Source organism: Hylobates moloch, unplaced genomic scaffold (assembly GCF_009828535.3).
Source record: "Hylobates moloch isolate HMO894 unplaced genomic scaffold, HMol_V3 SCAFFOLD_42, whole genome shotgun sequence".
Taxonomy (NCBI): domain Eukaryota; kingdom Metazoa; phylum Chordata; class Mammalia; order Primates; family Hylobatidae; genus Hylobates; species Hylobates moloch.
The window spans coordinates 897,941-921,483 of NW_026652317.1; the positions used below are offsets into that span (position 1 = coordinate 897,941).

The 23,543-nt window shown below is 42.7% G+C and overlaps 1 protein-coding gene across 1 annotated transcript in view; it reads right to left on the minus strand.

The window, feature by feature from the left end:
• Positions 1 to 15,174: 15,174 nt before the first annotated feature.
• Positions 15,175 to 23,543, minus strand: part of LOC116463564 (carbonic anhydrase-related protein 10) — a 515,683-nt gene continuing 507,314 nt past the window's right edge. The window contains exons 7-9 of the mRNA XM_032146727.2: positions 19,611 to 19,765; positions 17,226 to 17,400; positions 15,175 to 15,398 (exon numbers count right to left, since the gene is read on the minus strand). Coding sequence (XP_032002618.1) covers positions 15,376 to 15,398; positions 17,226 to 17,400; positions 19,611 to 19,765 — 353 coding nt within the window. The 3' untranslated portion in view covers positions 15,175 to 15,375. The remainder of the gene's footprint in view (positions 15,399 to 17,225; positions 17,401 to 19,610; positions 19,766 to 23,543) is intronic.

Genomic DNA, 23,543 nt, shown 5'->3' on the forward strand with positions numbered 1-23,543 from the left:
CTTTCCCTCCCCACCACCCTCTGGAGAATCCTGACTAACACAGTGACTGCATTTAATACAGCAGTATCCTAAGTGGGAAAAAGAACTTGGATCCCTGAGTCACCCCCTGCTTGGAGGACAGCTACTGAAGAGAGTTGACGTTGATATTGAACTGTAATGTAAGAGAAATAGAAATCTTTATTATGTTAAACTTTTGGGGTTGTTATAGCAGCTAGCTTTAATTAACCTCACTAATTAATATACTCTTCTCTTCCTAGTCTTTAGCTGGACACTGCCTAATTGAGGCTACCTCAAATGTGTGCTTGATGTGCTAAGCCTTTAAATGGAAATGTTCAGGGGAAACGTTTCTAGGATGTGGGAGAAAATACCACCTCTATTTTGGCATTTTACTCTTAGATAAATGTGACACTTATCTGATCGTGACTCTGTGGCCAGTGCTATGCTAGGCATTTAAAACATATGCTAGGCATGTTCACACATGTTAACTCAGTTAATCCTCTCAGACAATCATGAGAGATTATTTATTATTCATTATCTCTGCTTTGCATAAGAAGAAACTGTGGCTCAAAAAAAATTAAATAACTTTCAATCATTGCACAGCTGGGGAGCCATCAACTTACTAATAATCTGGGAGGAAGAAGGGACCTTCAGATGAAACAATACAAGAAAGACTTTCAAAAAGGCATACGGAGAACAAGACATCTGTAATGCAGAAGGGGCCAGAGTAAATGAGCTGTCAGAATTTACAAAGCTTCACCAAGTATCGTGTAAAACACGTACATGTGTTCTCAGTGAAAAAAGGAAAAGAGAATAGAAAGTAACACCCTACGCATTTATGTGAGAAAACTGAGGGTCATAGAGGGAAAGTGCCTCATCCATGTCGCCTGGCTACTAAGACGAAGCCCTGGGACTGGAACCCATGTTCAAAGCCCGCTCTTTTTTTTCTTCTATTGAAAATCAAACTTCCCCTAGAAAGTGGCCAGTCTCTAATCAGAGCTTCTGGAACCGTTCCTGCTCAATTTAAAAAGTAACCCACCATGTAGTCACATTTCAACACCAGGGGAACCAAGCTTGGGTGATGGGCCAGTACCTCTGGTGGGTGGGAGCAGCTGGCACGTAAGAAGATTCCAGCTTTGGCAAATTTCTTCACCCAAATCAAAGTCTTACCTTTACTTTGCTTCTGCTAATATATACGTACTTTTTGTTATGAATCTAAAAACTATCAATATCAGCCTTGACTTTAATTCTATTATTTTCAAAATTCATCAATTTTATAGAATGTGCTCAAGGAGAGCCCAACTAGTTCTGTCTTTGATCTCAAATGTGGGCCAAAGTGTGGGGGTTTCTTGAGGTTGTAGAGTGGTTACTTCCTGAGGTTTCTGGCACCTAGGGTAACAAAATTTCTCCTCTCTTTTTATTAAATTATGCTCTCATACTAAGCTTTCCTTGGTGTCATCAATTCTTCCCAACTCTAGCTTTTCTGGGAAGCCCTGGTTGTGTGCCACTTGAGTGAGGGTTAAGCTGTCTGAATTCCTGGAATTGGGCCACTTGTACCACTTCCTCTTGTCAGTGTCCAGTCTCCTCTTGAAAATATTTATTAACCATTTTTCATTCTCTGCTTCCCTTGGGTGTTTGACAGATCCATAGTTATTTCCCGACTTTGCGGACTGCAGGAAGGAGTCTGGGTTCTCTCTGATGCTTGGCTTCTCTCTATAATTCGTTTGCGTCTTTATCTTGCAAACTTCCCTTCTGAATAATTCTGTAACAAGAGTCTAGAAGATGGCATCAATGGTTTGACAGTTGTTTTAATTCACTGGAAACAAAACAATTGCTCTAAGCCAAAATGACTACTTGTCTACCTGTGAATCAGGGAAAAAAATTGGAAGCCGCAAGGCCAAACTGCATGCTATTAGTTTAAACTCAGGCAGGCAGGTAACTCCACTGCATGCTGCTGGTGGAAGGGTGAGCTCACTTCTCTTTGCCCAAAGGATGGTAAATAGCTGAGGTGAAACTGTTGCTGGATGTCTACAGTAGCGATCTCCCCAGTCCCCGAGTAACCCAGGTATGAGGAGGGATTCTGAAGTTTCAGGGACAGAGGAATAGTATAGTAAGGTGTAGTGTTGAACAATCTGAGACACCAGGGTTTGAATCCTGGTTCTGCCACTTTACTAAGATTAGGCTATTGAGAAAGTCCCTTCAACGCTCTGAACCTTTGTTAGGCTCACTGTGCTTAGGGACAACAAGTATTTTTTTTAATTACAGAATGCTGTTAAAGGATCGGATAAAATAATGCTGGTAAAGTGCTTAGCATAATGTCTGGCACATGGAAGGTATTCAGGGAACAGCAGGCATTGCTCTTCACTGTATTTTCCCACCAACCAAGTGATACAACAAAGTTCAGTTTAAGCAAGGCTGTGTGGGGGGCATGAGCTAGAGGCTGTTTGCAGATTCTATGCCTCCCTGTAATTTCCTCTCCTGTCGAGCAGGTGCTTTCCTCCCTAGCATTACCTATCCTGGGCTTTGGTTACTTACCATTTTTTAAAAAATTGAGGCAAGGCCAGGCACGGTGGCTCGTGCCTGTAATTCCAGTGCTTTGGGAGGCTGAGGTGGGCAGATCACCTGAGGTCAGGAGTTCGAGACCAGCCTGGCCAATGTGGTGAAACCCCGTCTCTACTAAAAATACAAAAATTAGCCAGGCATGGTGGCACACACCTGTAGTCCCAGCTACTCAGGAGGCTGAGGTAGGAGAATCACTTGAACCTGGGAGACAGAGGTTGCATTAAGCCAAGATCATGCCACTGCACTCCAGCCTGGGCAACAGAGCAAGATTCATCTAAAAAAAAAATAAAAATTGAGGTGTCATTCACATTAGCATAAGGTTAACCATTTAGAAGTGAACAATTCAGTGGTATTCAGTACCTTAACAATGTTGTACTACCACTATCTCTATCTAGTTCCAAAACATTTTCATTACCCCAATAGAAACCACATACCAATTAAGCAGTTGCTCCCTCTTCCCCTCTCTTTCCAACCCCTTGTGACCACCAATCTGTCTCTATGGGTCTACCTGTTCTGGATGTTTCACAGGAATGAAAGCATGCAGCATGTGGCCTTTTGGGTCTAGCTGCTTTCACGTAGCATAACGTGCTCAGGTTCTTCCGTATTGTAGTGTGTATCAGTACTGCATTCTTTTTCATGGATGCATAATAGTCATTGTAGCATATTTTGCTTATTCATTCATCCATCCATGGGTATTTGGGCTGTTTCCACCTCTTGGCTATTGTGACTTGTACTGCTGTAAACATGCTTGATGTGTACTTGTTTGCATACCTGTTTTCAGTTCCTTGGGGGTGTAGTCTGGCTACTTATTTTAATTAATCTCTGCTGTGTTTTTTGCCACCACATTTTCTGAGAGGCACCATGACAGTGTGATGAGGCATGAGGACCCTGATACCTGGCTGTCTTCTTTGCTACTTACTGGTTGAACCGTATTGGTCAAGGGGCTTGGCCTCTCCATACCTCTGTGTTCCTCTCTGTAAAATGGAATTCATCATGACAGCCCCTATAGGAGGATTGTAATGATCAGATGAATTGATACCTGTAAAGCACATAGTTTATGTGTAATGAACATTAGCAATCACTGCTATCCTCTCTTTTCAGTACTTACTTCCTGCAATCTCCTTTTGGACCCCTGTTTGTATTAGGATCTTTCATCTTTCAGATATCCAGAGCAGCTCTCTCATCAGCTGGTGACTGAAATTTCTTCCTGGGCAAGGTGGTTGAGCCACTGTGTTGTCCCTTTAACATGGGGAGTCCTGGGAACCTGGGGAGTCAGCTCCTCAGGAACAGAAAGAAGACACCCACCAAGTTTAGAGGAGTGGGGCTCTGCACTTATTCCCACCTGACCAGTAGGGATCTAAAGCTGCCTTCTTCCTCCCCTCCACGGGTTCTCTGGATCTGTGTCTCAGATATTTTCCCAGATCCCACATGGCTATGCCGTATTCTTTTTCATGGCTTGCAATGGCTTCTTATTGTTTGTTATATTAACAAAACCTCTCTGAAACCCCATGAAGTAGGTAGCTGTCTCCCCATTTCATTTTTGTGTATTTGCTTGCAAAGGGGGTAAGGGAGATTCTTCTACTTTCTGTGGATGAGGAATATTCGACTCAGAGGTATAACGTAATTGTCAAGTGTCATCAGTGTGTGAATTGCAGAGCCCAGACTAGAAGACACGAGCAGACCCAGGAGCACCTGCTACTTCTGGTTTGCACACTGCCTTCCATTTCTGACCCCTTGTATCAAACCCAGCTGATTTTTCCTTAGTCTACTTTCAACTGATATGTACTAAGCCAGTGAATTCTCATCATGCCTAGAACACCTGCCAGGCTCATTCTAGCTTCAGATCTTAGCCCCAGCTGTTCTGTTTGTCTGGAATACCATCCTGCCTCCCACCAATTCCAATCCTGCCACCTGGCAGGCATAATTCAAATTCCTCTTTCTTCACTAAAGCTTCCTACTGAGCTTTTCAATCAAGACCTTGTTCTTCATTTCTGAATTTCCTATCACTTTTCAAGTTGCTGCTCTTTGGCCTTCTGCTAGCACAAGCAGTGTCTTTGTGTGAATTACAAGAAGACATTCATTTACCCTAGGCTGATGAATTGTAAAAGAATGTCCTTAGTCTTCTTCTCAGCTGGGCACTTTTGGGCAGTGTGCTGACTGGACAACCATACTTAGCCAACTTGCCTATCTGACAGTTTCAAAATAATTGCTTTCTGAGTGTTAAATGTTACTAAGTCACATAGATTGCAAGAGTTCCACACTCATTTGTTGTGTCTTCCCAATTAGATTTTAAGCTTCTTGAGGGCAATGACCACTACTTGTCCTTCAGTTTTCCCCACTCTGCCTGGTCCAAAGCCAGGTACTAAGTCTCTAGTGTCCAGCAAATGAAGTGACTTAGAGGAAGTGTGTCAGCCTTGGCTCTGAAGGGACTCAGCAAAACTCTTGCAGGAAAGAGCTGACTGACACCCACAGATGATCTTAGCCACACTGACTGCTTCACTATTTTGGGGGCACACCCACCAACTGCTGTTCCTTCATTTTGAGCTTTATCAGCTGAAACGGCATTCATTAGGGAAGGCTTCTTTCTCAGAAGCCTCTGTTAGAATCAATTTCTTCCTCCTATAATTTCCAAGGTGGCCTTTCTCTTCTAACTCACAATTCTCAGCTCCCAAAAGTATTTCTTAAGATGCAGCTCAAATTTTTACCTTTAAAATCTCTATCAGGGAGGTATATCCCCAAATCCACTGGAGCCACATCTCCTCTTCTACACTAAGTTCTTTTGTGGACAAGGCTTGTGCCTGGCACGTAGTAGGCCTTCACTCAATGGCTGTTGAATCTCTGTCCACCACGTTCCCTATCTGTGTACATTTTCCAGCAATGCATCTTCATTCACTGCAGCAAAAGTATTTGCATCCCTTCTATTAGCACTATTTGACATTTGTTTAACACTTTCCTCAAGCTTTTTCTCATCTCTTCTCTGGTTTTGTTTTCACAACCTGTTAGATTATGAGAAAAGAAATTATATCCATTTCTCCCATGAGGCACCTTAACTCCAGGAAGCAGAAGCATCTTATCTCATTGTCTGGTGACAGGGGTGAGGCTGCCACTCACTCGGGTGACCACTCCGGCACAGTGACAGTTTGGCTCTTGTTTCCTCCTCTTAACTCTTGTCTGAAGTTAACCATTCAATATCCTTAGAATTCCCAGAGTCTGATCCCGGAGGTAAAGAGGCCAACTTGGGTGGGAGGGGTGAGTATCCTCGTCAACTCTAGAAGTCCTACTGCAGGTTGAGCATCCCAGATCCAAAAATCTGAAATCCAAGATGCTCTAAAATCTAAAACCTTTTTGAGTGTTGACATGGTGCTCAAAGGAAAGGCTCATTGGAGCATTTTCAATTTGGGATTTTCAGATTTGGGATGCTCAAAAGTAGTTATTTATTCTGCAAATATTTCAAAACCTGAAAAAATCAGAAGTACTTTGGCATTTCGGATAAGGGATAATCAACCTGTAGTACATCTCACTGAATTCATGTGTCAGAAACTAGCATCCTGGGCCCCTAAAGGAATTGTTCTTTTCTTTCTTTTTATTTATTTATTTATTTTTATTTTTTTTTTATTATTATACTTTAGGTTTTAGGGTACATATGCACAATGTGCAGGTTTGTTACATATGTATCCATGTGCCATGTTGGTTTGCTGCACCCATTAACTCGTCATTTAGCACTAGGTATATCTCCTAATGCTGTCCCTCCCGCCTTCCCCCACCCCACAACAGTCCCCGGAGTGTGATGTTCCCCTTCCTGTGTCCATGAGTTCTCATTGTTCAATTCCCACCTATGAGTGAGAACATGTGGTGTTTGGTTTTTTGTCCTTGTGATAGTTTACTGAGAATGATGGCTTCCAGTTTCATCCATGTCCCTACAAAGGACACGAACTCATCATTTTTTATGGCTGCATAGTATTCCATGGTGTATATGTGCCACATTTTCTTAATCCAGTCTATTGTTGTTGGACATTTGGGTTGGTTCCAAGTCTTTGCTATTGTGAATAGTGCCACAATAAACATACGTGTGCATGTGTCTTTATAGCAGCATGATTTATAGTCCTTTGGGTATATACCCAGTAATGGGATGGCTGGGTCAAATGGTATTTCTAGTTCTAGATCCCTGAGGAATCGCCACACTGACTTCCACAATGGTTGAACTAGTTTACAGTCCCTGTTCTTTTCTTTCATCCACTCTCCGTCCTACCATTCTATCTGAGCATCTGTTCCAGGGCCAGGTAACCTATGTGTATTTGGAACTGTTAGGCAAATATCTTTTTTTCTTTTGGAAACTATGTTTTAGAGGAAAGCAAATGTCTCGATATATTTGCACATAGAAGAACAGAATCACCTGTGACTTAAAAAAGACATTAAAAAATCTATTGATGGCATGGACTCAAGAGTCAGAGACTGATTTAATTGGTCTGGGGTTGGCAGCCATTGGCAGAGTTCCTATGCCTTGGGTCCTGTCTTAGTCCATTTTGGCTGTTTAAACAAAATACCATAAACTGGCTGCATTATAGAAACGGAAATTTATTTCTCACAGTTCTGAAGGCTGAGAAGTCCAAGATTAAGGCAGATTTAGTGTCAGGTGAGGGCCCACTTTCTGTCTTATAGATAGTGCCTTCCTGCTGTATCCTCACATGGTAAAAGGGGCGAGGCGTCTCTCTCAAGCCTCTCTTATAAAGACACTCATCCTGTTCGTGAGGCCTCCACCCTTATGACCTAATCACCTCCCAAAAGTCCTACCTCCTAATACATTTGTCTTGGGGGTTAAAATTTCAACATATGAATTTTAGGGAGACAGACATTCAGATTAGGCCAGGCATGGTGGCTCACACCTGTAATTTCAGCACTTTGGGATGCTGAGGCAGGAGGATCACTTGAGCCCAGGAGTTCGAGACCAGCCTGTGCAACATAATGAGACCTTGTTTCTACTAAAAATAATAAAAATTAGCCAAGTGTGGTGACGCACACCTGTAGTCCAGCTACTTGGGAGGCTGGGGTGGGAGGATGGCTTGAGCCCAGGAGATCGAGGCTGCAGTGAGCTATGATTGTGCTACTATACTCCAGCCTGGGAGACAGAGTGACAACCTGTCTCAGAAACAAAAACAAAAAAAATTCAGACCATAACAGATCCAGTATAAAGAATAAGACTAGATGACTACAGTCCCAAAGGGAAGCACTGTTCCGTTCCAGCATCAGCTAAGACATGTTCACCCGAGGCTTCTCTAGCATCAGCCTTTGCTGTAACTTTCTGTTTCCAGTACAGACCAGCTATATGATGCTGGGTGTGTATGGTTATCTCTTTGATAACTTCCTTATCTATAAAATAAAGTCAAGAACTACTTGGCAGAACTGCTAGGAGCACCAAATAAAATAAAGAATGTATGTAAAATATATGTAAAATAACCCAGCGCTCTGCCTGATACATACTTGATATATAGGTCATCAACTCTGAATTGAAAAGAATCAAATGCTATCCTCCATCCCATAGGCAAATTCTATGTAGCAATATTTTTTTTGAGTATCTCCTATTTTGCAAAGTATTACGATATGATTTCTATTTCTCTTTCTGTGCATAGAAGGGAGAGATACAAAGATGAATGAAGAGATCATCTCTGTCTTCAGGGAACTTCAAATTGGCACATGCAGACAGGAAAATGTAGAACATGAAGTTCTTTGTATATTACATACACATATTTCTAACATAGAACCGAGTGAAGTAAATGTTAGAGATGTAATCAATATGCTGTGTGAGCTCAGAGGATGGAAGAAATCATTTCCCCTGAGGAGATGAAGGAATTTTGCGAAGTGGCATTTGAGCTAGGTCTCTTTAAAGGTATGTCATGTTTCCATAGGTGAGGAAGAATCAAAAAGGGCATTTTAAGCTGAGCGACGACATGGACTAAGGTTAGGAGGCTGGAAAGTATGAGCAGGTGTCTGAATGTTAGCGAAGGGTCTAGGGTAGCTGGCCCCCCAACATTCATCAGGAGGGTTGAGATATGAGTTATTGGACCTCTGCTGAGAATCCATTAAGAAGGGCTTTGTGAAAGAATTTGATCCTTTAACCTTGAAACAACTGGGAACCATTGAAAGCTTGAGTGTTGGGAGATATGCTCTGGTTGCAGGTTTTCATTCGTTAGTCCTAGTGATGAGATGGGAGTGGGCTGGCAAAGTCTGGGTCAGAATATGACTCTGTAACCCTTCCTACCTGGGCCATGGCTAAGACCTCAGCTACCCTGTGAAGAGCAGCTCAGGCAATTCTCCTGGGTCCTGATTCCTATGTCCATTCCAGGTCTGGCATCCAGGTGCTGCCTTCTTGCATTGTGCCTGAAATCTGTTTCTCTACCAAATCAATTTGGAATGCTGCCCTGCTGGATTTTCTGTGTAGCTTTGTGTTTTGGTCTCCTCTCTGGAAAGTGTCTGAGATTGTTTTCTACCTACTCCTCAGCCCAGCCTAAATTTCCTTCAACATTTATTCAGCGTGAACTCAGGTTCCCTTTATATGAGAACAGTGTTTGGGTATTTTTACACTCTTGACCCACGGTCCCTCACTTATCTGGATACTGGAGGCAGAAAGACCTTCTGGGTAGATATTGTTGTAGTCCAGGCCAAAGAGGATGAGGGCTGGGACTAGGCCTTGTCACAGGGCTGAAGGGTTGGGGGAGGGAATGTGGCATGAAAGAGACACTTTGGAGTTAGAACTGATGGGGCCATAGCTGGCTTATAACTTTTCATGATGGACCCGGCTTATGTTTCTGAACTTCTGGTGTCCTGACTTACAGCTTGTTTTCATTTGTTTCTAATAGTCTGAGGTCTTGGAAACTTTGCGATCTGAGTTATTAGAAGTGATGACTTGGAGTGGATTTTAGAAGACTGGTGCCAAGCCAGTGTTTCAAATAGTAATGTTTTGAGAGAGATTTGTTATTCAAACTCTGGGCCTGTTAATTGAAGGAGAGAATTGGGATGGGGAACATTCTGAGACCATCGAAAATAGTTAACATGCATAGGAATCTGGATCTGATTCTGAAAAGGGAATGGCCATTAGATAACTCTGGCCTCTGGGCTCCAATGGATGCCCCTCAGAGGTGAACCCTCCACTAAGAAGGTCCTTTAGGTAGAGGTATGATCCCCAAAGTTTGCTGCATTTTGGAGTCATCTGCAGATCTTTACAATACACTGAAGCCTGGCTGCTGCTACCACATATCCTAATGTAAGTGATATGCAGTATAACTTGGCATTGGGATTTTTAAAACTTTCTAGGAGATTCTTTTAAAAATTATTACTATATTTTTTTATTGAGTTATATTTTTATGATTGACATATAAAGTGAAGACATCTATATAATTGAATTATGTTTTTATGATTGATATATAAAAATGTTGTATATATTTAACATATATACATCTTGATGAGTCTGAAGATAAGTATACACCGTCGAAGCCATCACCATAAACAATGCATAAATGCAACCATTATCTTTAAAAGTTTCCTCATCTTTTGTCATAAGAACACTTAGCGTAAGATTTATCCTATTATTTTTATGTATACAATTTTTAAAAATAAAAGATAGCATTGTTAACTATAGGTATTATGCTCTACAGTAGATCTTTAGGACTTACTCATCCCGGATAGCTAAAACGATTTGACTTTTGACCAACACCTCCCTGATTTCTCCTCCCCCAACCTCCTGGTAACCACCATTCTACTCTCTGGTTCTATGAGTTTGACTATTTTATATTCCTAATATAAATGGGGTCATGTAGTATTTGTTCCTCTGAGTCTGGCTTATTTCATTTAGTACTCCCACAACTCAATAGAAAAAAGCACAAATAATCTGATTAAAAAATGGGTAAAAGATCTGAATAGTCATTTCTCCAAAGAAGACATACAGGTGGCCAACAAGTATATGGAAAGGTGTTCAACATCAGTAATCATCAGGGAAGTGCAAATCAACACTATAGCGAGATACCACCTCATACCTGTTATGGCTATTATCAAGCAAACCAAAGATAACAAATGTTGGCAAAGATGTGGGGAAAAGGGAACCTTTGTACACTGTTGATGGTGTAAATTGGTACGGACTATGGAAAACAGTATTGGAGATTCCACAAAAAATTAAATAGACCTACCGTATGATCCAACAATCCCACTTCTGGGTATACACCCAAAAGAATTGAAACCAGGATTGCAAAGAGATATCTGTATTCCCACGCTCATTGCAACATTACTTACAATAACAAAGACACGGATAAAAGCTAAATTGTTCACTGACAGATGAACAGGTAAAGAAAATGTGGCCTAGACATACAATAGAATATTAGCCTTAAAAAGAAGGAAATCTTGCCATTTGCCACAATGTGGGTGAACTTGGAGGACATTATGCTAAAGAGGTTCTAATATGTAGTAAAGTTTGGGAACCTCTCGAGTAGGAAGCAGTAGGGATGAATATTTGATTTATGGTGGTTCTCACACTAGAGTGTGCATCAGAATCATCTAGGGGGCTTGTTAAAACAGATGGCCGGGCCTCACCCTCTGAGTGTCAATAGGTCTGGAGTGGGATCTAAAACTGTGCATATCTAACCAGCTCCTAAGTGATGCTGATGGCTGGGACCATGCTTTGAGAACCACTGGCTTAGAAGAGTTGAGTCTGGCATTGCCACCTATGAGCTATGTGACCCCGAGGCTATCACCTGGTCTATAAGAAGTCAATTTCTGCATTTACAACCCAGGGACAGCAGTGGTGATTACTTTGTGGGTCACCGTGTGGGTAAAATGAGATGATATTTGTAAACTGCTTGGCACAGGGCCTGGACCACAGAAAATGTGCAACCTATGGCAGACCTTATCAATAATAGTATGTTTTTTTCAACTGGAGTCTTGGCAGATCTTTCCTTATGTTCAGTTGTGCCAGTTGGTGAATAATATTACAGTAAGTTTCTGCTCCTAGAGGTCCTACTTTTAGGATTTCTGGAACAGGAAAACTGAGATACTCTTATGAACTGCAGGTGTTCTGGGTTCCAGCAGGAAGGGTCCACCCTGGGCATATGCTAATTGACCATTGTCAATCATCTTCTTTGGCCTGATGTGTGTGTTATGGGCTGTGGGGGACTGCTTTGCTGTCCAGATTCCATGTAATTCTCTCACTGTCTTGTACCACATTCCAGACACATTTAGTGCAGCGAGTTGTGGTTGCCCTGATGTCACCATGGAAACTTAACTGCTACAGAGGGAGATTGGAACAAGGCCCTAAATGGTTTGGGAAACCACAAAATGTGTCCCCAAGAAGGGGCTAGGGCTGTGGATTTCCACATGATTTTTTTTTTTTTTTTTGAGACAGAGTCTCACTGTGTCACTCAGGCTGGAGTGCAGTGGAGTGATGGATCTTGGCTCACGGCAACCTCCACCTTCTGGGTTCAAGGGATTCTCCTGCCGCAGCCTCCCGAGTAATTTGGATTACAGGCACGTGCCACCATGCCCGGCTAATTTTTGTATTTTTATTGGAGACATGGTTTCACCGTATTGACCAAGCTGTTCTCAAACTCCTGACCTCAGAAGATCCACTCACCTCGACGTGTTCTCTTTTTTTCCATTCAGTTTGTCCAGAGCGCTCTCGGGTATTTACCTACCTCCCCACTTTCGCAGAGGAGGGAACTGAGGCTTAGCATGTGTTTCATTGCAGGTTGTAGACTACTTCTCCAAAAGGGAAGGGGTGCCCGTGTCAGCCAGGGCTCCAACAGGCAAAGCTGGCCAATTGGCGCACACTGTGGAGCACAGAGACACCACTCCCCTGGGACTTTCTGAGCACCCATGGACTGCAAAATCGGTCAATGTATTTTTGTTCCTTGATGTCTTCAACAGGTGTGAGGTGGTGTCTCATTGTAGTTTTGATTCGCATTTCCCTGATGATTAGTGATGTTGAAGAGATCAAGACCCAGATCAGACCAAGTCCTAGATGAAGACATCAAAGAACAAAAATACATCAATAGATTTTGCAGCCCATGGGTGCTCAGGAAGTCCAGGGGCTCTTTGGTACTTTAAAAACTACTACCACTTTTTTTTTTTTTTTGAGAGGTACTAATCTAGCTAGTCTTTTTATTACTCCCACATATTGTGAGGGCAAAGTGACTATATTTTCTTTTTATAGTTTGGGAAACCTAGTGAGTATGGAGAAAGGGACATTTAGGACTGGCCCAGAAAGTCAGAGACAGGAGCCAGTTTGCCCCATTTTGAGTCCCGTTTGGTCAAAGTGAAAGTCTGCCTATGCCTAGCGCCCTAGGCATGAGAGACTGGGTTTTTCTTTGTTCTCACTGGACTAAAGAACTGAATGAGAGGCACAGTTGGGGAATGAAGAGTGGAAAGGCCAGGGGAGGTTGTCTTGTCCAAATCATTTGTTGATAAGGACTCAGTCCCAGGGAGGGGAGTTGACTTGCCCAGTGTTGGAGAGGATGCTGTGACGGGGTGGGGCCTAGAAACCCAGTTGCCTGCCTGCCTTCCTCACTTGTGCTTCTCCTTCTCTTCCTCAACACATCGTAGGCATTTATCTATGTGCAGTCTGCTGGGTATCTATTGCTTTCGTTTGCTGTCACTCTGGTGTCCTTGTTGTGGTTGATGCTACCACCACCCTGTAAAGGAAGGCATGGTATGACTCAGATAAACTTTTAACAGGCAGCTCATACAAATGCTCTACTATTGGTACCATTTATAGAACAGTCATTGCAGGTATTGTGCAGGCTGCTTTAAGTAACTGCGTAGTGTTTAAGCCTCATAACTCATAGAGGCAATTATTAACCTCCCCAATGTACAGATAGAGAAGTAAAGCAACTTGCCTAGGGTCACACAGCAGGCACGAGGCAGAGTAAAGTTGATTTACCATCCATATTCTTCAGCTGTTATACCGTATTGCTGCCTGCCATTGCAGGATAAGGAAGATTCTACCTCAGAAGCAGCAGCAAGCCACATAAAGATTTCCACTTGCTCACCCTAAATCTTTGTGAATATTTGGTTCTCTGGAAAAATAAGGTTGCCCAGAAATAGGCCTAGATGCCATCATAGCTAAGGCTGCCATGTGTCTGACATTGATGCAAAAAGTAAAAGATAAAATCCAGTTAAGTATATTATTTTGAGTATGAAATAACTGGGTGTTTTGAATTTTTCATTGTCAATCCATCTAGTCACTAGGCTGAAGTTTTTCATATGCTTGGGAAGGTTCCCATTTGCACAGATTCTCATTGCCTGCACTCTCCCCCTTCCAGGAGAGTGTGACAGAAAGGAGAGATGAAAGTTATTTTTAATTTGGCCACTGAACAAACATCCAAGTGTTCTCTTCCAGGAGCTAAGCCTATATGTTTTCTCAACAGGGTATTAATTACCTGGCTCTGGGAATGGCTAGACAGGCTGTTCTGGCTGCCCTGCCAGCCCTGTACGCAATTGCTCCTGCACCCAGCAGGACTCAGAGACTTCAGCAGGGAGCATCCTCTTTCTTAATAAAGTCAGACATGGGTACTGGGTAACTTGTTAAACACATTTATTGATTTCTTGACAGTAACCAAACACAGTGAGTGACCATTATAAACAAGAAAAGAAAGGCATTCGTTTTGTACTTTGTGAGATCTGGCTGCACCTGGAGAGAAAAGATACCCCTTTCCCAGGAACTTACAAGGCAAAGTGCATTCCTTCATGGGAGCATCACAGGGGGGCATGGCAGTTTTGAAATGCAAGGAATCTGTCGCCTGCTATCTCAGGCTGAAGCTCACCTCATGTGAATGATCGAGCCATGGAGTGGAATTAAAGTCATACTTGCTTAGCAAATGCATTCCTGATTGCCACAAACTCAGTAAAAACTGGCTGCAAATGAACAAAACATGTAGATGAAGGAACAAGTGAAATCAAAGAATGCAGTTGCATGGAGCCAGGGCTTAGCCTGTAAAGAAGGAGAACAGACCAAAGCCAGAAAAAAGAAATTAACTCATTAAACACATTTATTGAGCTGGTAACAATAACCAAACACAATGTATGACCTTTGGAAAACAAGAAACAGCAAATGGATCATTTCTGATCTTGGCAAATCCTACTACAGATATGTGACAAAGAGGGAAATAGTTCCATTTCTTTATAGTCTGTGGTGATATATATACAATGTGTAGCTCTTCAATGTCTGTCCTTTTTTTCTTTTTAAATTGTTGAGTAAACAGAAGAATCATAATCTAGAAATAAGTGTCCTTGGTCAACTTTGCCCTGCTCACCTGCTACCAGCACCCTCAAAGGATCCTAGGACACTATCTGAAATTACTTGATGCAAAGTCCATTTGATGCCATCAGAGCTGTATTTTCTCCTCTCTCTTTTGGAAGCATTTTGTATGTACAAAGGCTGAAAAGTCTCATTGGGTAGATTTATTAGTTCAGGAAAACGGTATCAAAATTGTAATCAGGTTAACTGGTTATTTTCTTCTAAGACCTCTTATGAATGAGACTTTTGTTTCTGAAACTTGACTTTCCATGATGGAGGTTGTAAGAGAGTGTGTGTGCGTAGGTATGTTTGCATGTGTTTGTATGTATGTGCAATGCTTTGTGTGTGTGTGAGTATGTGTGAGAGATGTATTCCTCTGCCATGGTTTTGCAGACACTTTTCATGAAGAAAGGGCCAATCCCAAGAATGAATGAGGCTTGGGGGAAAGAAGGAGAGAGAAGTAAGAAGGGGGACATTCTAGGTTACGTCAATTCACAGTTGTAGCATTTCACTGAGGTGGGATTCTTCTTGGCTTTTGTTCCTTACTTGAGGAGCCATTCATTTACTGCAAAAGAGAGAGAAAGAAAAAAAATCACACATACAACATAAAATGAGGCATACTCAATTAATTTGCATACAGTTTTAGAGAATTCCTCCAGAGGGGAAGGGACTGTTTTGTAAATGCCTGCTTACTTATATGCATTGCAAATATCCCCTTCCAATTCTCCATGACCTTCTGGGCCTATACTGACCAATATGGTGGCCACTAGCTGCCATATGTGGCTACTATAAATTTAAATTAATTAAAATAAAAAATTAGTTGCATCATTGTACTAATCACCCATCCAGTGTTCAATGGCCACATATGGCTAGTAGCTGCTGTATTGGACAATGCAGGATAGTCATCAACCTATCATGAAAACATTCCCATTACCACAGAAAGTTCTCATGGATGACACTGCTGTAGGCCAGGGATGGAAAAACAACAGTCCACAGATCTAATCCAGCACAATACCTGGTTTTATAAATAAAGTTTTATTGGGACACAGCCATACCCATTCATTCACATATTATCAATGGCTGATTTCATACTACAATGTCAGAGTGCCACAGAGATTTTATGGCTTCAAAACTTAACATATTCTGTCCTTTATAGAAAAAGTGTGTAGACTCCTGTTGTAGACCATATGCTCTGTGTGGACAGGGGTCCTATCTGTCACCCATCACCCAGCTAACTGACACGTAGTAGGAACACAATACCAGGGGTGTTGACTAAAGAGAAGAAGCAATGAATGAGTTAGGTATTTACTTTTCTGGTAGTTCTGGCTGGAAGGGAGTGGAAATATGTAGTTTGGGCATGCAAGTGTATCAGAGAGAGAAAAGAAGGGAACATGAGGGAAGTAGGAGGAATGAAGTGGAGGATCAAGGAGTAGTGGTGGAGGCTGCTTCTAAAAGCTGTCTGGTGATAACCACAGCCCTCCTATTTGGGGAGCATGTTATTGCTACAAAGGGCTTCCCTATCCATGCTCTTGTTTGCTTCCTTTAACAAGCTGTGAAGTAGATGGCATAGGAACTGTCATGAAGAAGCCAGGTCTAGGGGGTAAACAGTGTGGCTGGGTTTGCACAGCTTGTTAGAACGAGGCCCAGAACTTGGGTGTCCTGATTTCCAGTCCAGGGCTCTCCAAGACCCCATCCTGCCTCCATCTGTCTTTCCACACTGAGTGTTTACCACAATGATTAACAGATGTTTAGTAGTAAGCCGAAGGGAAGAGAGAGAGGGCTGGGTGTGGACCACAGAGTTACAGGAGGCAGATGTCACCTTAAATGTCCCCTTTAGTAGGAATAATAACCATTTCTCGGGACATAGCACAAATTACCCCATTGGATCCTAATGGCCTGCCCTTTAGAGTATTTGTTCACCTTCTAGGGGAAAGGGGGTCTTTCTTGCATTATACTTAAAAGCTCTAATGCTTTTTGCTGTCCTGTTCTAACAGATAACCTTGGGAACATCAGCCTTTCTGGGCTCTTCTGTAAAATGGCAATAAAAAGAAACTGTCTTGCCTGATCTAAGGGATTTTAAAGGTTTGATATATGTGTTTAAAGGTTACATATATATAGTTCTCTCACACATATATCAAACCTCTACACCTTGCCATCTACCTACCATCCATCCGTCCACTTACCTACCTACCTAGATGCATTCATACAGATATCTATATCACATATATCAAAACTTTAGACCTTCATCACCATGCAAATGGAGCGTGACAGTTATTGTCATTTATAGTCATCATTCCTATAATGGAAGATAATGCCAGCCTTTAAGAACAGGTCTAAGCAGGAAGACTGAGCTCTGGCCTGGATCCTCCACTCTCTGAACCACCACACCCACCTCTATACTGAAGCTTCTGGGCTCGGTTGTTTGGACAGTCCTTCCCCTGTAAACTGAAGTTGATATTGGTGCGGATGCAGCGGTTGTTGAGTGGCTGGACAGGCCTGAAGTTGTCACTCATGCTCAGAAAGATCTGAGATGGCTGGTTCTGGCTGAGCAGGCGCAAGGAATGCATCTGAGGAGAGAGAAGTAGCCGTGAGATCCAACCGTCCTCTTAAATGCACTAGGGAAGAAAGAAGACCACAGAGACTCTGGCCAAGCTAGGTGGTATTGGCTGTATGAGGAAAGGGCTGTATAAGCCCCACAGAGTCCCTTTTTCCCTGAGTTCAGTTGAGCTGAAGGCCCATTATGCCTCCACGCATGAAGCCAGCCTTGCTTCTCGCTTATTAGCTTGTGTATGCCTCTGAACAAGTCACTTGCGCCCTCTCACCCTCAAATGCAGCATCCAAAAAAGGAGCAAATCTGGTTAGGTTTCTCTAAGCTTCTTTCTTTCTTTGATACTCTTTGGTTCAATAATTCCATGACTCCCACATGGTATTACGTGGATCACAGTGATTGGTCCATGGGTCAGAGCTAAACTAAGCTGGACAAGTTTGGTTTCTTTTCTGTGAGACTATGAGGGCCAGGTGGCTGGACTGTTTGCAGGTGTGTTCTGCCACAGGACTGAGGCAAAAGAAGACGGTCTCTAGCAGACAAGAATGAAGTGAAAGTGTGGTGAGAAGAGGACGACAGAGAAAGCGCTTCTGGGGTTCCCATTTCAGTGAATTTCTGATGTCAATTTCTGATTTTAAATTCTCTAAGACGCCCCCGTAGCTCTTGAATAAATGCTTTTTCTAGGTTTAAGTGGGGAGTTACTGTTGCCTGTCACCCAGTGAGTCCCAATCAATACAGATAGGATCAGGAACTTCAAATTGTTCAAATGGTTGTTGGGTGGGAACATATATCCCATCAAGTATATTGGCTTCTGCTTCCTTTGCTCATCTCTCCTTTAATTTGTTATAGACTCCCACAATCGTAGAATGTCAGAGCTGGAGCAAACTCATGCAGTTTATCCCCCTCTCAATAAAGAAGAGGAGTGTTCATTTCATAGAGGTGGGGTGACAGGCCTGAAGAGCACAATAAGCCATGTAGCCAAGCTCCCACAGGAGGACCCATCTGCCTCCCATCCAGTTCTGACGAGTACTAACTCTGTGAGATGATCCAAAAAACAACAAAAAAAAAAACTGCACATTCAAATATGTATGCGAAATGCTACATATCATACCACTTCCTCTTGAAGACTGACACATGTATTAGCATTTAAGAAGGACCCCAGAAGTCCTTCAACAATGGAATCTATTTAACTTTTTAAAACCCAACTTTTTCAAATGCACGATGACATCTTCCATTTTGCTTGCTTGCTTTCTGAACGCTGTAGTTGTAGAATACAGTCTGGGAGCTAATGGCTGTCTTTTCCCACTGAGACAGGTGAGATGCTTCTACAATTAGCTCAGGCTAAGCCTTTTGGATGCTGGCTCTTTAAACCCAGGCATATAGGTTGAATCGTGTACCCCTGAAATTCATAAGCTGAAGGTACTGGTAACCCCCAGTACCTCAGAATGTGACCTTATTTGGAAACAGTCATGGCAGATGGAATTAGCTAAGACAAGCTTATTGGGGTTAGGCTTTAATGCAATACAGAAGGTGTCTTTATAAAAAGGGGAAATTTGGACACAGAGCCTCAGATACAGGGAGAACACCTTATAAAGATGGAGGTAGAGGCTGGGTGTGGTGGCTCATGCCTGTAATCCCAGCACTTTGGGAGGTCAAGGCAGATGGATTACCTGAGGTCAGGAGTTCAAGACCAGCCTGGCCAACATGATGAAACCCCATCTCTACTAAAAGTACAAAAATTAGTCGGGTGTGGTGGCATGTGTCTGTAATCCCAGCTACTCAGGAGGCTGACGCAAGAGAATCGCTTGAACCCAGGAGGCGGAGGTTGCAGTGAGCCGAGATCATGCCACTGCACTCCAGCCTGGGTGACAAGAGCAAGACTCCATCTCAAAAAAGAAAAAAAAAAAAAGATGGAGGTAGAGCTTAGGGTGGTGCTTTTAAATGCCAAGGCATGCCAAAGATTGTCAGCAAACCACTAGAAGCTGGGGGAGAGGCATGGAACAGATTCTTCCTCATATTCCACTGAAAGCAATGCTGCTGACATGTTGATCTTAGACTTCTAGTCTCCAGAACTGTGAAGCGATAAGTTTGTGTTGGTTTAAACTACCCAGTTTGTGGGAATTTGTCATAGTGGTCCTAGTAAACTATTATAACAGGCACTCCACAGTTCAGTGATTTTTTTTTTTTAACATCATTCTTCTCCATTAGCTAAATGACCAGAGAGAAACTCACCTGCATCCTAGTTATATAGACAGGTTTGTTCATTATGATCCAACTTGCTGTCTCATAGCAGGGTGGGATAGTCATCGACCCATCGTAAGTGATGAAACTAGAGGTCTCTGGATAAAGTTCCTCTATGTTAAGCCCCTGTAGTAAATATGCATCATCTAGAGAAGGAAAGAAGACTTAAAAATTAGGTTTCTTGAGAAAGGGATGGTACTGCTGACATATATACATACATACATATACATATACACACATATACATATACACATATATATACATATATATATATACACACATATATATATATACACATATACAAATATATACACACACATATATATATCTATTTCTTTTGGAATTCCAGAAGACTCTGTCAGGACAGGCTGCAGTAACAAGCAGTTGTCCCCCAAATCTCAGTTGTTTTAAGCAATAAGAATTTATTTCTTGCTCACACACGACCATTCCAGGTTGGCTGAGGCTTCCCTGCATGTCATTGTCCGTGCTTTGGGACCTAGGCTCTTAGAGCAGTAAACACCTGGACCTGTGTGGATCACAGTGACAGAAGCGAAAGCATGGCGAACGTGTGTTGGTTCTTAAAACTTCCATCCCAGAAGTGGCACACATCACTTGTGCTCACATTTTGGTAGCCAGAGAAGTCACATGGTTAAGGCTGATGTCAGGGATGCGAGGAAGCCCATTCCTTCCACAGGATGGGGCCCTGACCATCGGTGAGCTGTAAGCAATGCGTTCTACCACAAGGATTGTTTGAGGAGTCCTTGGTTCTAGTCCCTGAGATCTGGACTCCTAGGCATTACAGGTATCATGAGATGGACAATTAAAGCTTCAAGACCTGTTGTGAAAGTCACCTAGTGACCATTCTCACTTAAAACAACAATAAGAAAATAATTTTGGATAGAAAAGTAAATCAGGCCAAATCCTACCGTGAGATTCTATGGTTAAGCTCAACAACTGATTATTTTGTCTGTGTGTGGCTTTTTCTCTCTCTCAGGTCTTTGCGGATAGCCTTTTCTCTTACACCCATTTGAGGTATTCATACCCATATATCTTGTATTATTAAATATAGTAATTCAATGGTAAAAATGACATAAGTACATCACAGACTATATGGAAAAAAGAAAACAATTTCAGCCATCTAAAACTGTTACTATTAGCATTTTGGTGTGTTTCCTGTTAATTTTTTTATTCAATGTATTGATTATATTTTTGAAAAAATTGTATGTATTGAGGTTTTAAAATGTCAGTCAATTGCAATGTATCTCTCATCTTCTCCCCTCTTCTTGATCCTTCTTCCTTTCTTTTAGCACATGATTGTTCTCTTCTTCTGGCTTCAAAAATACCATGCTTAGTATTCCCATTTTTCTGGCCATTATCTCTCAGGTTTTGTTGCTGTCTCCTGATCTTCTACCTGCTTCTCTCAATGATGCAATTCCCCAAAGATCAGTCCAAGGCTCCCTTCTTTTCTTACTCTATCGTCTCATCTGAGAGTAGCTCATCTACATCCATGGCTTCACTTGCCTTCTGTATCGCAGTGCTTCCAGATCTGTATCTCCAGAGGTATCACATCCCTAGGGGTACCATGAGCACCCATCACTGTGGCCAGTCCAGGAGTCCTAGAGAACACATGGCAGGGTCCCAAAGCCTGGCTGGCTGAGGGATAAGACTGACTCCCCAGCCCCATGGATGCACACATGTTCTCTCGTCTATGTGTCTAACTCCCAGTGGGAAAGGACTCATTCTTCAGTGGTTGAGGTAACGTCTTCAGTTTAGTATTGTGCACATATATGGTAAAGGAAGACTTTCACATGTGGCTGGAACCTCACACTGACTCGGTAAGATGAGTCAGACAGATAGTAACATCCTCCATTGACAAGAAACTAAAGATCAGGGAGGCAAAGTAGCCTGCCCAAGGTCACAGGGCTAGCTGGTGACTGCAAAGTGGAAATTAGAACTCAGCTCTTCCGACCTCCAGATGAAGGTCATTTTTTCAGTCAACAATTAGTCACTAGAACCTCTTTGTGCTAGGCACAGTGTTAAGCTCTGGGGATAGAGCAATTAACAAGATAGATGCAGTCTCTGCCCTTATTCTAGTTGGAGAGATAGATAATAAATGGCAAAATAAAAATATGTAGGCTATAATGTCACAGTAATAAGTGCACCTTGACCTGCCTGTACTTACCTACTGATTAATGCCGCTAATTTATTTTCTTTGGCAAAGACGCCTTCTCCTCCATTTCTTCCTCTAGAAATTGCTCGTTCAGCTTCTCTAATAAGAAAGAGCTACCTTTGCCAAGGGAACTTGAATTTCAGTGTTGCTTTGTCAATTAAATTGTGAACAAATCAATGGAGCCAGTGGTTTGGAATGATATAAATACAATCACAATTTGCCGACTCCATTTTCAAAGCTGCCCCTCCTGGCCTCCTACTCCATTGATGGGGTAAGGGAACCCCTCTAGGGTTCCATCCACTCACAGTCTCTGAGGAAGATAGCTTCATCAAGCTGGATTTGGAGACTAACCCTAGGAGGAAGGACTTTTTCACTTTTCATTTAAATGTTTCTACCTTTCTGTCAAAACACCAAGGAACAAGGACATGCCCAAGAGAGACACAGTGATTGGAATACGGCCAGCCTGGGTCTGCACTATGGCCTGTTTGGGCAGATGCTTCCATAACAAAGCCACAGTGCCCAGGGCACACACTCACATGAGGGACCAACACAATAAGTTAACATTGGATATCAGCATTTGTCTCTGACTGCCTCTGAAGTCCCTAATATGTGTCAGGCACTAAGCCAGGTATAGATGAGTAGGAAATAAGTGAGTGCAGAAGGCATCATAGAGACAATGACATAAATCTGCATTGGGCCCACAGAAAGGCTGTGAGTTCTGCCTGGGGCGAGGGTGCGGGGGACTCAGGAAGGAATGAAGCGAGGAGTTGACTTGAACTGCATCTTTAACAGCAGGAGGTGATCAGTGTGTAGCTGGGAATGGGGTAGGGTGTCAAGGCCACTGTAGACAGAGCAATGCTAGAAAAAGAGTCAAGGAAAGAGTGGCGTGTACTTGGGGACGGATGGAGTGTGAGCTGCAGGGCAATGTGGAGATGCAAGGGGAGGGAGGGCTGCTGTGAGAAATGTGGCTGGTGCGGTCAGCACAGGCCACACCAGAAGGTCTTCCCAGCGCTACTGGGAGTTTGGGCTTCATCCGGAGGCAATGTGGAACCCCCTGAAGGGTTTGAAGCCAGGGAGTAGCATGATCAGATTTGCACTTAATGAGGCTTGCTCTGATGGTGGTTTGGCCTGAAGATTAACATATTGAATAAGAGAAGGAAGCAGTCGGCACATTTTTGTTAAAGGTCAATGTGATTTGTTTAACCAAGCTTGCACGAGGACCACATTGGGTACTCTAGCATGCTGTTATTATTGCATTTTATTTTATTCGGGGCGGTGGGGAGGAGTGAAGGAGGAAGTAGAAAGAGACGCATTCCAGGCATGACTGGAGTAAAAGGAACACGTTTCGTTTCTTTGAAACTGTAACCAGCCTTTGTGCTGCAGCTATATTTGTGGAAAAGATTGGGGCCAGAGGTGTAGTGTAGGCTAGGAGCAAGAGGCAAAGGCTATGCTCAGGGGTTTATCACGCACAGCAGGTTTCCAAAACACCATAGTGCTGATACCCCAGACTCCATCCACTGAGGTCCTGCCAGGAGATCCCTCTTTGTCCACTCCCTCTCCAAGATGCAACAGTCATCAGAGGACATAGGCAGCTTCTGCTCTCCTGACATTTTCACTCCCCACTGTGTTCTTTCTGCAAATCTTATTAATACTTATACTCTTACCTTTTGCCCTTTTTATATCCTCACACAGCAGAACTTGGAAAGATCCAGAGTGGAGAGTGAGTTTTAGACTCACATCTCAGTTGGAGTGCT